Source organism: Cupressus sempervirens, chromosome 1 (genome assembly GCF_028749045.1).
Source record: "Cupressus sempervirens isolate cs-2001-9-10 chromosome 1, ASM2874904v1, whole genome shotgun sequence".
NCBI classification, from domain to species: Eukaryota; Viridiplantae; Streptophyta; class Pinopsida; order Cupressales; family Cupressaceae; genus Cupressus; species Cupressus sempervirens.
The window spans coordinates 11,904,048-11,920,014 of NC_143118.1; the positions used below are offsets into that span (position 1 = coordinate 11,904,048).

General features: G+C 37.6%; 1 protein-coding gene across 2 annotated transcripts in view; it reads right to left on the bottom strand.

The window, feature by feature from the left end:
- LOC149575908 (ATPase GET3B-like) overlaps nt 1–15,967 on the bottom strand; it is a 149,152-nt gene that overhangs the window by 81,516 nt on the left and 51,669 nt on the right. For both annotated transcript variants that reach the window (XM_089815953.1, XM_089815950.1), the window contains exons 5-7: nt 1,907–1,981; nt 1,674–1,742; nt 1,493–1,558 (exon numbers count right to left, since the gene is read on the bottom strand). In XM_089815953.1, the coding sequence (XP_089672079.1) occupies nt 1,493–1,558; nt 1,674–1,742; nt 1,907–1,981 (210 nt within the window). The remainder of the gene's footprint in view (nt 1–1,492; nt 1,559–1,673; nt 1,743–1,906; nt 1,982–15,967) is intronic.

Consider the following 15,967-nt stretch of genomic DNA (forward strand, 5'->3'; position numbering starts at 1 on the left):
GCCTACAAGACCCCATAATAAGCTGACTCACATGTCTCTGTTACACTGAGCTAGAGTGGGGACATGACATTATAAATAAAATAAATCTTAATTAATTAAAAAATTGACTTGATCATTTATTTAATTTATTTGATGGACTCTAAAGGCCGATTATAAATTAAAGATGAATTTATTATTTAATCCTACATTGGGAGATTAAAAAGAAAGTGACTTTTTTAAAATAGAAAACAAAGGAAAAAGCAGAAAAAAGCACATTTCCAAAAATATAGCAAAACGTGTTTTTTGAATAAAATTAACAAGGAGAGTATTTTTTAATAACAACTATGAAAAAGGAAAAATGTTGTTTTTTTGAAAAGCCATCTGGAAAAGCAAAACCGATTTTTTCCCCAAATAGCTCTCAAAAGCTGTAAAAGAGGAATGGGGACTCGCAATTGGGGATATGTTGAGTTTGGAAATTATATATTGTTATTTTTTTGGAAGGAGATATCTTGTGGTTTGTGAGGACAGAAACCTTTGCAGGCAACATTTTCCAATTTATTGAGAGGCATAAATTGGAGAATAACTTGGTGATTTCATTTAAAGATCATAGCTGAGCACATTGGAGCAGTTCCTTTCAGTTTTGTAGGGTTTAATGAATATCTGATTTGCAAAGGACATTTTAGGAGATTCAAAGGAGCTTCCATTGTTTTTTTCCTGGTCGTACCTCCCTTATGCTGACCATACCTCCCTTATGTTGGTTGTACCACTTCATACAGCGATATCATTGCTAAGACTCAGGCATGAGGGTTCTTAGGCAGGCATTTGGATTTGGAGGGGTCAAATCTGCATTCTTATAGTTCATTGCTTTCTGTTTGACATTTCTATGCCCAGCCATACCAATATGGAGTCATTTGGTGAAGTACCAGGATTTCTGGACAAATGTATTTGCTGGTTATTACTGCAGCAATATATTATTTATCATTTCCAGCAAATAGGTATGTTCATTCAACATTTGTAATCAGTTTTGAGCATTTGGGTATTTCATATCTACTCTGTACCTTAAGCTTGCGGTGGTTTTGAGCTTTGAAAATTGCAAGTTATAGTCATTTATTATCTGCTGTTGTAAATCTTCTCTTTGCAATATATATTTCTGCACTTCTCTATTCTATATCTTGTTCCATCATCAAGCAAAATAGAAAAGACAAAATTAAAAAAATACACGAAAGGGCCTCATATTACATTATAAAAGGCATGTAACAGATACAACCTGCCATTTTGATTGATGTTTTGAGGATTTTATGGCTGTAATGCCCCATAAAAAAGATTAGAGAAAAAATAAATCAGACTCCCTACATGATATAAAGTTACGATTCTCTCAATTTTATCTTAAACTAATAAAAATGGGGATAGACTCATTAGCTGCATTACAACTACAACAAAATCTCAATACTGATGAGAACAATTTGAAAAAAGCGAAATTGCAGCAACCAAAATTTTAGTCATGTTGCAATACCTTTAGGATTTTCCCTATAGAAGCATCCAAGAAGTCTGGTAGAGACAAGAGCCGAAGTGTATGTCCCTATCAAAGGAAAATTACAAAGTAAAGCTATACCGCATTACAGAATAACTCCATTTAATACAAGTCATTTGTGGGAAACAAGGGGAAGAACAAACAGCTGAAACTCAACACTTACAGTTGGTGCGGTATCAAATACAACTCGGGTAAACATGCTGTATTCTGGTGCTTGAATAAATTGCATTACCTGGTAAAGATTTCAAAAATGTGATAAGTTATGCATATATGAAAAATCACAGCCACCATATTGGCGAAGACTTGTCCACTCTTGTAGTAAAAGGACTTACACACATTATCAAAAGCCTAAAAATACAATAAAGTCAATAAGAATTAAATACTGTCTTTGATTACCTTTGAAATAGCAATGGCTTCATCGAGACCAGGAGGTGGTGTATCAAGCAACTCTCCTAACTTCAGTTCACCTAACTTGATAATGAAAATGGAAATTCATTACTCATTAATTCCACAAATGAAATTCAAATTAATAATCATATCCCTGATTGAAACTTTTAATGATACCAAGCAAAGGCTTTTGAAATGTCCAAAAAGATTTAGAAAATGATAAAGCCAAAAGGTTGACCTCAATTGCATCAGCAGAATGCTACCATGAGTAAAACTGCAATGATAATGAAAAAAGATAGCCCCATGAACATAATTATATGCTTGATTGATGTTCTCCAACTTCCAATATACAAATATAATCCCAATGTGGAATATCAAAAGAGGTGCAGACAAATATAAATTTACGACTTTTATTGTCTAAAAATAGGACAAATGCATTCAACTATAACAGTATAATGATATTAAATGAAGATAGCATCTGATGAGCTCGTAGGGCTATCCATAAGAGCTTCTGTAAATACCTTCCTTGATAAAATTCATTCCAAGTTTCACAAGGCGTACGCATCAATATGCCCAGATTAAAGGCTGTGATGGAGGGAAGTGAATCAAGCCTTATAGAAGGAGGTGGCCCTTTCACCACTGAAGTATAGAAGAGAATCAGAAAGATCATTCCAATCATTCAAAAGTCACTTATGAAACTTTACTCATGAATCCATCAAAAAAAATCCTTCATTCATCCATTAATCGTTAATCCCTCAAGAAATCAAATCAGCATTATTCATTAATCACTCGCCAATCATTGAATCAACCATCATTTAATCGTCATTCACTAATATATCAAAAGTTCAACCAAGGGCAAATCTGATGTAAGAAAATTTATCTGAGTGTATTTTAATTACAGGGAATCAGATTCAGATATACATCATCCTATGGCAGAAATTTTAATTGAAAAATGGTATGCATGAAAGAGTATAACTATGCTTGATATATGTGATAGTATGCAATTTGGGTGATATTTTATGCATTTATTATGCTTTATGTACATTGTAATATAGATGATATGATTATGCATTTATCATGATGACGTATACCACACAAGGTGGAGGAAGTAAAATAGGGATATGTAGTTTACCAGCTCCCCTGAACCAAGTATGCCAGCCCAAGGGATGAAATTGGCCGTAGTTGCACGATCTTGCCTCATGTGGACCAAGAGGTAAATTGATTCCCCAAAGGGATGGAATGGTCGTAGTTGGACATTCCTATCACTTGTGGGATGCCCCAACGATGGAATGGTCATAGCTGGACATTCTTGTCACTTGTGGGATGCCCCAAGGGATGGAATTGGTCATAGTTGGACATTCCTGCTACTTGTGGGACAAGAACAAGTTGCCATGATGTGAATGCTACATGCTCTAGAGCTTAGTTGGGCTGGGCAATTTACTGGCACCCTCTCAAAGTTCCTACACAAATGAATTTTTCATTGGTTAAAAGACAATTACAATACTTGTATTAAAGTCCTTGTGCACTACATAATGCATTTGTACATTATTTTCTCAGAATGTTGATTGTGAATTTTTGTTTGCAATAATCAATCATGATGAGTAAAGGGAGTGCAAGGAGGGGGAACATCAAAGCATATCTCACTAGGTGCACCACCACATGAGGCCAGCAGGAGCAGACTTTCAGCTCTTGGGCCTAGGGTCAAGGGTCATTTTAAGGGCACCTTATTGTAGTCTCCTATACGAATCCCATATTAATCAATTCTTGAGAAAGAGTAGAGGGGATCCTTAATCATAAGAGGAGAGGAGAATGGCATGATAGAGGGGAATGGTGTGCAGGCCTCACCGGGCACACCACCTTGAGAGAAAGGTCAAGGACCACGTAAGGTCAAGGGGGGCAAAGTTTCCACCCTTAGGCCTAGGGTTGGGGATATTTAGGGCACCTTATCATGTTTGGGATCTCAACCCTAGTTATGGTTGAACCCCCACATAATCATTTAGATTTATCGTGCATATGTGTGTGTGTGTGTGTATTTCTGAACCCTAGAGACAAATGTAACTCATGAATTATATCTACATTATTTTCTAACTTGGTTGTAGATTGCCAAAAAAAGCATATCTCATCTTATTCTTGAGTGAGGATTATATATCTAGATATTCCTCTTTTCCCTTTGAATTTGTAAATTTAGGGCAAAGTATAAGGTGATCTAATTAGGGTAAGTATTGTGATCATATCCTGGGGTAAAAAGGTATAGGTGGAACAACCACAATGCAGAGTAAGATTTGTTGAATGGCAAGGCACGAAAGTTACACAAGGATAAGAGCCCATGTCCTTCACCAAGCTAGAAAAGGCGTTATTCCTTGTCCAAATAAGCTAGAATGTCTTGATGTTGTGAGGGATCAAGAAAGGGTTGATGAGAAAGTTTATAATATGAGCTCCTCTCATTTGTCAAAGATAGGGGCAACTCGTTATAAAAATAAAGAGACAGAAACAGATGTGTCTTCTAGAGATGTGTGTGCAGAATAGACGAGAACCCCCCTTCTCTCTTTTGTCCCCTTAGGTTAGTTTAGGTTAGTGTGGTGTTGCATCTATCTGTTTAGAGTGATCTTGTCAAGATAACGCATTTTATCTATACATTTAGGAAATTGGATTGCATCTTGCAATGCAGAAAATAAGCTAGTTATAACTCAAAACCTGCTTAGAACAAAATGTGAAAGAAATAAAGCAAATGGAGAGTCATCTACATACCCAAGTTCTCTTTTGGAATCGATAAAACAATGGGGGATATAAAGTTCAATGGGTTTTGGATGAGATTTTTGGAACTTTTGGAATAAGTCAAGAAAGGATCAAGGGATTGGAAAAGCAAGTGTGGAATGCAAAGAACTGTCATGACTTCACAACTTAAGCAAAGTGATAGAGAAATATGGCTAAGGAAGAAATAAGGACATTGGAATAGTCATGGATTCCTTCATCATGATGATTTGTCACCCCATATACTTTGCATTACTAAAGGATATTAACTAAGGAAAGGAGGTCACCATTGTGCTAAGGGTGGAGATTCCAAAATCCTTTGGACACACAAAGAACTTTCACTAAAAACAAATGAAACATAGATATGGCAATGGCAAAGATTTTACTATCCTTTGGAAATAAAGTTTTGACAAAGAGCAACAACAGACTCCTAGCCATGGTAAGGATAACAACACTAAATGGAAAACCCAAACCTCACTAAACTCCCCAACAATGTAAAATCCTTTGGAAAATCCTAAAATTCCAAGACCACCCCACTTCCATACCTACCATGCTTCTTAATCCGTTTCCAAAACCAAAATTTTCTTCTAGGCCCACCATTCCACTCCAAAGATGATTTGATGAACCTTGATTTAGGACAAGATGAATCAAGTAAACATATCTTATAAAATCATCTACATAACAATATACATGTCAACCTAACATAAATATAAGAGTAACTGTAAGAAAAATCCTTATTGATATAATCCCAATTCATCAAATATAGATTGTTTATACCCAACTTGCACATACTCTATATCTTAATCGATAAGTATTTTTATATTATCAACTAGTGCACAACAGAATAATGAAGAGATGCTAAATGGTGTTAGTGAAGGAATGCGATTAAATATATTTAGTTAGTGAAGGCTGATCATGAAGAGTCATGACCTCGTGGATGAAAAAATATAAGAAACGAGCTGAAAGCAAGGGAAATCATCATCATACAAACAATTCATTCATCGATTAATCAATCCATTTAGTGGCATTTATCAAAAAAACAACATTCAAGTAACCAACAATCAAGTTCCATCAACCATGCAATAAGTGTGTTGGATTCTATTCATTTAACCTATTAGTGAATAGATTTGTCCTTCGAAAACAAACACATAAAATGACTCAAGATGCCCAAGAGGAAGAACAAGTGGCACTAACTGTTGGATAAGTTGTCAATGGATTGACAACTTGTGTATGTTGTCGGGAAAATGGGTATTAGACAGTTGGTCTGCCTGAGGGTGTTACACAGGTGCGATGGTTCACCTCGCACCCATTTAACTCCCTCGGGTAGACCAACTGTCTAACTACCCATTTCCCGACAACAACATCTTCATTTTGGAGGTACAACTCCCTCTTAACGAGATATGCAATGTTTAAAATGAAGGGTTTTCTTTTAACCAGAAAACAAAAAAGGGAAAATTAACATTTATTCATAACAATGAAAGTAAAAGCAGAGAATCAAATCTTTAAAAAATGAATACAAACAATCAAGGTAAAGCTTGATTATCCATACCCATGAATAATTCCTAGGTTAAAGATAAAGAGATGACTCCTTTCTTCTTGTATGATTAATTTACGAAAAACACAGTTCCAAAAAAATTCATAAACATAATCTATTGTACAAGATGGATATTAACAAATAATTACATAGACTCAAAGTTGAATGGTAATTAGAAGAAAATATTGATAACGCATGGATTATAAATATCTTCTTCATTTCATTAATGCCTGGACGCAAGTTCAAAGACTATAAATACTGTACAAAAAGATTGTTCCAAAAGGATACCCCCCCCCCCTTCCTTTAGACAAAATACACCAATATATCTAAATTCAACTACAAAACCATTTATCTTTTAACGACTATTACAAAAAGGTTTAGACAAAACGAACCTTTTGAACTGTTAAGGTGTAGAGAGAGGGTGTTGGACGAGGGTTGCAAGGTCGTATGGTGGTTACGGAGCTTGTGAATGGAAAATTAAAGGATAAGCAATGATATTGCACAACCAAAGAGATGAATACTAAGTACCAATGGTGTCACAAGTCCAACGACAATTTGATTTGTTAGATGTACACAAATGTAACGTTTCAGAGTTACAAAATCTGGAACTAATGGAATTCATAGTACAATAAAATAATTCAAATTGCATACCAAAAACCACCCTAAATATTTGTCATAAATACCCCAATAAAGGAAATCTTTGGAGGTGCACAACAAGTGTCGACATGACAACAAACAGCTACGACCAAAAAATAAAAGATGGACCCACAATATGCATAAATTGATCAAGACACCCAAATACAAATATTATTATTTAGTTTATTTAATGTCAAGGACATTATAGTGCTCTCGTCCTAAAAATTGGTTGTCCTCAAGTAATTGCAAACTGGGTTGTTCTAAAATTCATTTGAATTACCGGACGACGCATCTTCCATTGACATATCTTTCCAATGCACAAGAAACTTCTTGAGAGTGTGTGTCCTTAGCTTCTTCTCCCTAATGTCGATCTTACCCAACTCCAGAACTAACTTTTTCCTTTATTGATGGGTGGCATATCCTTTGACACAGTGACGTGTTGACCAACAACCTTCTTTAGTCAAGATACATGGAAGACATTGTGGATTCAACTTCCTTCAAGTAACTCCAATTCGTAGGAAACTTCCCCCACCCTTTAGACCACACAGTAGAGCCCATAGAAATGCGCCCTCATCCTTTCTTTGCCACATACCTTCAAAGATAATTGTTTGAAAGGATGAAGTTAGAGGTACATCAAATCACCAACTTCAAAACTTCTCTTGATTTGGTACCCGACAACATACATCTTTTGTTGGTTTTGGGCCCTTTGAAGATTTTCCTTGACAGATCTCAAAACATCTAAACCCTCATATAGCCAATCCTTGGCCTTTAGCGCATGATTATCACTCAATGCCACATCCATGAATAATGGAGGTTAGTAACCATACAATGCTTTGAACGACACATTTTGATTGATACATGGTACGTGATATTGTAACAATGCTCACCCAAATGCAACCACTCAATCCATGCCTTGTGTTCAAGCGAAGTTCTTGAGGTAACCATCCAACCACTTATTTAAAATATTTGTCTGTCCATTAATCTGTGGGTGATAGTTGATACTTCACAATAACTCTATTCTTACTAGCCAAAAAATGTGTTGAGAAAGCGATTGTCCCTATCGCTTACTATGCTCCATGGGAGACCATGAAGGCAAAATACTTCATGCAAGAATCACTTTGCCACTTGTCGCCTAATATCCAAAGGGAATAGCAAAGGAGTGTGCATACTGCGTCAGTTGCTTGACCACCATGAATATAATCCTTTCCTTGCACCTTGAGAAACCAGGAAATGAAGTCCATTGAGATGTTATCCCACTTTTGCTCACGGATTCACAAAGATTAAAGCAACCTAGCTAGTAGGGTATGCTAGGATTTGTTCAGCTGACAAATAGCACATTCCTGAACATATTGTAGGACATCATTCTTGAGTCCCTTTCATGAAAACATTTCCCTCACTTGTTTGTAGGTCTTCAGGTACCACGGATGCATGACCAAGGGGTAGTGGTACATTTCATTTACAATTTTCTCCTTATCTTGGACTTGGGTAACAGATAAATTTTGTCCTTGTCGAAAATGAAGTTGTCAACCACTTTGCACCTATCATCCTGCACTTCATCGTCCAACAGTTGACACGCAAAAGTGTTCTTCGAGTATTCAACCAACAAATGTGCCTTGGAGACGAGGAGCATATGGAAGGCTTCCTCGACAAAGTTGTCCCTCCTGGACTCCTTGGTTCAGCCAACAATTCTTTATGGCTCTGTGGTTTGGGGACCTTCTCTTCTTGTCCCGAATTCAGCCTCTATCGAGCGTTTTCAGACCTTGCTTCTACAATGTATCATTAGATGTCACAGACTCACCCCTTATAGCATTATCTTAGCTACGTTTGGTGCTCACCCCTTCAAACTTGCCGCCATATTTGATTTGATCAGGTTTCTCCATCGCCTTCGTGATTTTGCGGATTCAACCGTCGATCAACACAGATATTCTTACCTAGCCTACTGTTCCTTTGTTATAGTTATGAGATTTGATACTAGCACTAGGTCTCGCTGTTGGTACACCTAGGCTACCTCTCTTTTGAGTTCGATTGGGATTGAGATTGATCACCTTCCTCCTTATTAGTTCTCGCTAGATGCTCCATCTCACCTCCTTCCCTCACGTCAAGAGTTGAATGAGCATGTCAGACTAGATATTTACAAACAACACATTACCACTACTTGGAGTAATCCTCTCGGAGGATTACAACCGAGGATGGCCTTCTATGTTGAGCATTTTCTTGAGACCCATAAAGGGGTTATTGTTCGCCCTACCTATTTATCTCAATGTTGGAGTCACGCCCTGTGTTTCTCTCTGGGCTCCTTCAAAGTTGGCTCCCACAATCTTCGGGTCCACACCGACCACCATATGGATAGAGATGATTGGATCTGTCGGCTGTGTACTTTGGCGAAGGTTGAGAATGAGATTCACTTTATTTTCCATTGTCGTGTCTGCTATGAGATCAGAGGGAGATTCCATTGCCTATTCAGAGATTGATTCTCTCTTTCAGCATTCTTCAGTGACATTGACCAGCGATGCCTTGCACTTTAACTCCACGAGGCCACCCAAATCTACGATCATACCTTGCAATCACTACTACCTCAGTGTCATACCTCCAGTCAGCTCATCACCACCTTTTTCTCCCCGCTATCCCCACCACAGGGCATGAACAGGTCATCTAGTATCACTCACTTTAGATCGATGAGACATTGCACCGATCTTTCCAGGCAGGGACACTCTTCTAGCAGTTCTCAGGGACGATCTAGGACTGTTGATCGTCTGCAGTTATACCCTTCTATGATCAATTTCATTTTGCCAAGGAAGGAACCCTAGTTCTTGCCTTGGCGTTTCTGCTCTTGCTTATTGTATTGTTTCTTCTTGAACATCATTTGGTGCTCCCACTCTTTTCGGCTCTCTTGTTTGTATCCTCAATCCCATAGACCCATTGTGGTTTTTTGGACATTAATATTATTATCTTATCTTATCTTATCTTAGCTATTTATGTTGCCTTTCATTTAACTCCCTCTGCTTCAAAAAATAACTCAAACTATTATTGTCAGTATGGATGATGAATTTGGCACTAATGAGGGACTCCTCAAACATTGTCAGGGTGTGCATGATGGCGAGCATTTATTTGTCATAGATGAAATACAATCACTTAGCTCCTAAGAGCTTTCAGCTCTCAAACGCAATCAAGTGACAATCCTACATTAATAAGGCCCTGATGCCTTCTCCAAACACATTACTCTAAAATGAAAGGTTGAGTAAAATCCGTCAGTGCCAAAATAGGATAAGAACTCGTAGCTTTCTTCAGTTTGTCAAACGTTTGTTGTACCTATTCATTCTACTAGAAGGATCCTTTCCTTGTCAGATCTTTCAATGGTGCACTGCGGTGCGAGAACCCATTTACAAATCTTTTATAATAATTGTACAATCCAAAGAATCCACATAGATCTAAGAGAGCCTTGGGAGGCAACCAATCCAAGATGGCTGGAATCTTTTCTTGGTGTACCTGAACCCGTACGGCACTGATGATGTGTCCCAGATAAAATATCTTCATCATTCCAAATTCACACTTGGATCTTTTGGCAAACAATGATTACAACTGCATGATCCTGAGCACTTTATCCAAATGCCTTAAACGTGCCTTCTATGTCTTACTATAAATAAGTTTGTCATTAAAAAACACCAACAAGAATTTATGTAGTTGCTTATTAAATATGTAGTTCATGCAAGACTAGAAAGTGGATGGAGCATTGGTCAACCTAAATGGCATGACCAAGAACTCATAATGACAGAAACGATAATGGAAGGCAGTCTTCTTCACATCTTGTTCCCTCATGCAAATCTGATGGTACCCAAAATAGGGATTTATTTTGGAAAAATAAGCTACACCGTGTAACTTATCCAATTATTTGTTGATCATGGGCATAGGGTACTTGTTTTTTATGGTATCTTGTTTAACATACGGTAGTCCACACGCATCCGAAGGGTTCCATCCTTCTTAACCAGCACTCCCAACCGTGTGAAGGGGCTCGAATTGGGCCTGATCCATCCTTTGTCGAGGAGTTTGTGGATCGTCTTTTCTATCTCATCCTTAAACATTTTAGGATGGCAATTGTAATGTTGACAGGCTTGGTTCCTTCCTCCAACTCAATGGGGTCCTCAAAGCCTCAGTGGGTAGGTATACCAAGTGAGATGTCAACAAAGATCATCCATGCTTATCCCAATATAGTCTGAAGCTCATCACCCTAGTAGTAAGTTTGTTGCCCCTTTATAGGTTATATTGAGATCAAGCAATGTGTTGTCCAAACCAGTGTTACTAGCCTCGAACTTGGCAAGAACTCAATAAATCAAAAACCCCATGAAATTCAAAGATTTTTAAGGATTTTAAGTTTTTTCCATGCATCATTTAGTCAATTAACATCAAATACACAATACTTGAGATAAATAGAAGCTACTTTGCACACATATACAACTTTTCATTGATCACATAAGTATTAATGCGAATTTTTGAAAGAAATTACATAAAGTTAAACTAGATAACATAATAGAAATCTGAAATATAGTGTAATTGTCAAATATCTACAATATATCAATATCCGTGGAATATGCAACCATGGAATCAAAAGTTCAAAACATATATCAAAAGAAGGTTCATAGTAGCCTACGTCTTCCTAAGAGTACTCCTAAGATAGGTCATGGAAGCCTCTAGAGCCATCCTCTTTCCCTGTGTCTGAGGTTGAACCTCAGTGACATGATCATCCTCCCAATCCTCATACTCGTCCTCATCTTCATAATCCTCATCATCAGAGTCGAATCCATCACTCTCGACCTCACAATCCTACACTGGGTCTTCTCGTACTCTAGCCTCCACCGCCTCTACCTCTCAATCCACCTAATCAACCAACTCTAAGTCTTCATCACTGAAGACAAGATCATCAACCTCTATGTTCCACTCTACTTGTATATCAACCTTCTCTAATACAATGGCAGATTTGTTGGTGCTCAAAATCTGTTTGTGGCGGAAGCGAAGGTTATAGTGAATAAAAACATTACTCTTTTTTTTACTATCAACATATTGTGCCTCTTCAAGTATATATGCTCGAACATACTCCAATTGCATTCACATCCTGAAGCACTAGATGGCTGGCTCAAGATACGAACTACAATCCTCTGTAGATTTGGCAACTTACTGCCAAACATCTCCCACCATACATCTAAAAAAAGAAACTTTTAAATCAATTCTATAAATTTGACTTTATCAATCTAGATTCTACACTCTAAAGTGGTAATAAAATATAATTTGGAATTTGGAATCATATATTTTTACCATGCATCAATTTTTCCTAATTTTTCTTGCATTAAGTCTCGTGAAAATAGATCTTCTAGTGCTTTCTTATACATCTCTATCTCACGGACTATAATTGTTCCAACAGTTGCATCAGGTGACATTCTATCTATAACATCATAAAGGTCAATCAACACCTCTTCATCAACCTTAAAACTTGGGCTGAATTGCTATGTTGGATTAAGAAAGTGGGCAGCTCCATGTATAGGCCTATGAAGTAGATTGTGCATTCGATTATCAATGACATCCTATATGGGACCATATTTTTCGTAATTCCCTGCATAAAAAGCTCAAATTGCCTCTTTTGACTATCCATGCCCTAATAGATATAAACCATTAAGGGCTTCTCTCCATCAGCAATCCGTAGGATAACAATAAGAGGCTCTATGAACTTCAATCATTGTGAAAAACAAAACATTAAGCTTTAAGTTTTCCATTTAAAATGAACAATGTCAATGTCAATAAACATAAACAAGCGTTTATAACTTTAACAAAAATATTAAAATGAAATGGAAATGAGCACAAAAAGGAAAATTATCCGCACAATCTCTTTAGCGGGTTTCCAAAAGCCACTCTCATCAAAAACCCAATCAACCACCTCAGCTGCTGCATTGAGCTTTGCATATGATGAATTTGTCCACTCGTCACATACAAACATACCTTTCAAACCAGCCTTAGAGTTAAGGAAAGATTTCAACATGAAAAAATTTGTTGCAAATCTAGTAACCACTAGATGAGACAACTCTTTATTCTTTGTATGTCGCCTCATAAGGTTGAGGACCCAAGCATGATTATATATGAACATGCAAATATTCCTTCCTTGCTCTACACATTTATTTATCCAAAGAATTTTACCTAGATCCTCCAACATGAGGTCAAAGCAATGGCAGCACAAGGGGTCCAAAACAAGTGGCGGAGCCTCTCCATAAGAAGTTTACCAACAACAACATAATCTACTGCATTATCTGTCACAATCTGCACCACATTCTCCTCACCCACCTCCTTTTACACTTCCTCCATTACCTCACAGAGATACTCAGCATTTTTGGTCTTCCTCAATGCATCAATTGATTTCCAAAACACTATGGAACCTAAGAAAAACTAAAGAAATTTAGCACAATCACAATGATCAATCAATTTACTACTAAATTACTAAATTCTAACTTTCTAAGTACAATATTGAATTACCTAATGAAGAGACAAGAAAATTCCACAATGTTCTATTTCTTCTATCAGTCCAACCATCAGTCATGATGGGGCAACCCTTCGGGACCCATACTTTACGTTACTCCTCAATTTCAACTTTTACATTAGCAACACAATGGGCCAAGATAGGACCTTTTAGCTCCTCATCATTAGGAGCTTTGAACCCCGGACCACAAATAGTAACAGCATCTATGGCAATTTGCCAATAAGGAGACCTAAAAGTTAAAAACAAATTTAATTAATTTTATATAAGTATACTTATTATGCAAGCAAGGGAAGGCATACAAATTAAAAATTAAAATTATAAGTATCTTGCTACATTAAATGGAAAGTTGTTGTAGAAGAAGAAATCTCCAAGTGCCAACTTTGCTTGTTCATGCTTCTCCTTATTCCAAGACATGCTCGCAAGTGATGGTTGTGCACCTGGAGTTGTGCGTGGAACAAAGATGGAATCAAGTGAGGATCTTTGCTTATGCACTCGAGGCCCAATGCTTGCAGTTTGAGATACAGTAGTAGGTAGAATTGGTGGGTGACCATGTCCATGATAACTTGAAGAGCCCTCTACACTTCTAGTTCTAGCTAATTGTGCCATCTCTTCTTGTTGCTTTTGTTTTTAATTCTTTCTTCTCTACAAATTCCTCTAAGAGAGCTTGCATATCACACATAACATCTTGAGGTACCTCCTTACATTTTTTGATATCACGCTTTGGTATATGTGCAAGGTGATATTTCAATCTACTAATGCTTCCCCCATTATATGTTGTCATACAATGCCAACATGTCACAACTCCTTTCTTATACCCAAGAATAGCATGTTTCCAAGCCCTATCCCTTGCTACTGCACCAGGGTCAGCATCAGGGTATACTTTAGGCCTAGTTCGACTACCCTCAGGTTGAGACATGATGTTGCTGCTGCAATATATACCATAAATATAAAAAAATAAGCATTTAGAATATAGAAAATCCAATTTACAAACACTGGGGCTGCTTACCCTTCACATTTTTCATCACCATAAAATGGAACAAATCTAAAGAGTCCAAACACATGCAAATAAAAAAAGGTTCATCAATGTAAAAACAAATTGCAAAATAACAAGAAAACGATGTATCTTACCTCTTCAATTTGCTCTAGAAGTGGAAATGTACCCCAAGTTTGACGAAGCCTCCTCCAAATGCTTCTTTAACTCCTCTCAATGATTATATGCAAGCTACAAAGTGGCACAAACAATCAGCAACCATAGATGAGAGCCAACCGATTTGCTAATTTATCTCCCAATACCCTTCCCTCAACTCTTCTTTCTCTATTCTGTGTTTGCAAGTGATAGAATGACCTTTTTAGGTCTAACTTATGCTTTAGAATGTTTACATACCAAACCAAAAAAAATATATTAAAAACATATTATTTTGTCCTTTTTGGTCGCTAACTATCAACCGAGTTTGCCTGACAGGACTCAACGAGTCAGCCTAGACTCGGTCAAGACTCAGCCGAGTCCGAGGCAAGATGCCATTGGCCTCGTTTTCCTTGGCTTGCCTCGAGACTCACAGAATCCTGTAACGCTGGTCCAAAAAATGTCATCATGTCAGAAAATGACCTCCATCTACCATGTTGAGATCTCCTTCAGGTGACCATTTGGCATTCCCCTCAGAACAACCTGTTTTCCATTAACTTCAAATGAAAACTCAATCCGTTTGAAACTCTGTGTACTTGTCAAGAGTTTCCATGCATTAGATGCCCAAAATGGCCTCTATGTCATCAAGATCTACCACAAAGAAGTTGTCTATCACTGTATGGTTTCCCATGGTAATACTCAGTTGTGGCACCTAATGGGTACACAATAAGAAGTTTCCTCTTGCCACCTTGACCCAAAACCCCACATGTTCCTCTATAGCCAAACCTCTTCATTTCACGAGTGATGAGTTTAGGAAATTAAGTGTAGCCCCATCGTCGAGCATCACTATGACCCACTGTCCCTAAAGAGTACCTCGTACCCAAAAAATAGTACACCTTGAAGTACTAGCAAGGGCAATGGTGCCTTCTCGCTATACCACCATGAAAATCCTCTCTATGCGATTTATGTTAACTTACTTGGAAGCTTGTTAACCATCCCAATCAAGTTTCGATTTCTCATGCTCCTTGTTGTTGGACATCACCTCAAGGTACTAGATTTTTCCCTTGCCTAAGCGGCAGTGCACTGGCTCCCACGACTTCTTACAGTTAAAACAGAGTTTCCTCCTCCTAAGCTTCTCTAGTGGCCTCATCCAATGATGGTTTCTTGGGATGGGGTTTGTTGTCTTTCTCCTTTGGAGCCAAGGGTGGCTTGGGGTGAGAATAACTCTTGGAAGATGTCACCATGTTATGTGCCCTCTTTATTGCCTCGGAGAGAGTGTTGGGTTAAACCCTTTCACCCATACCTTCAATGGCTCCATCAGACCATCCATGAATAGCACAATCCATCATCTCTCCGAGATGTATGTCACCAACACAGACAATCTCTAGAACTCAATAATGTAATTGTCAACCAACCTGATTTGCCTCAATTGCGCCAAATCCTTGGAATTAAGTTCTCAATCCTTACCATCGAAATGATCTATAAGCCTTTCCGCAAACTAGGTATATG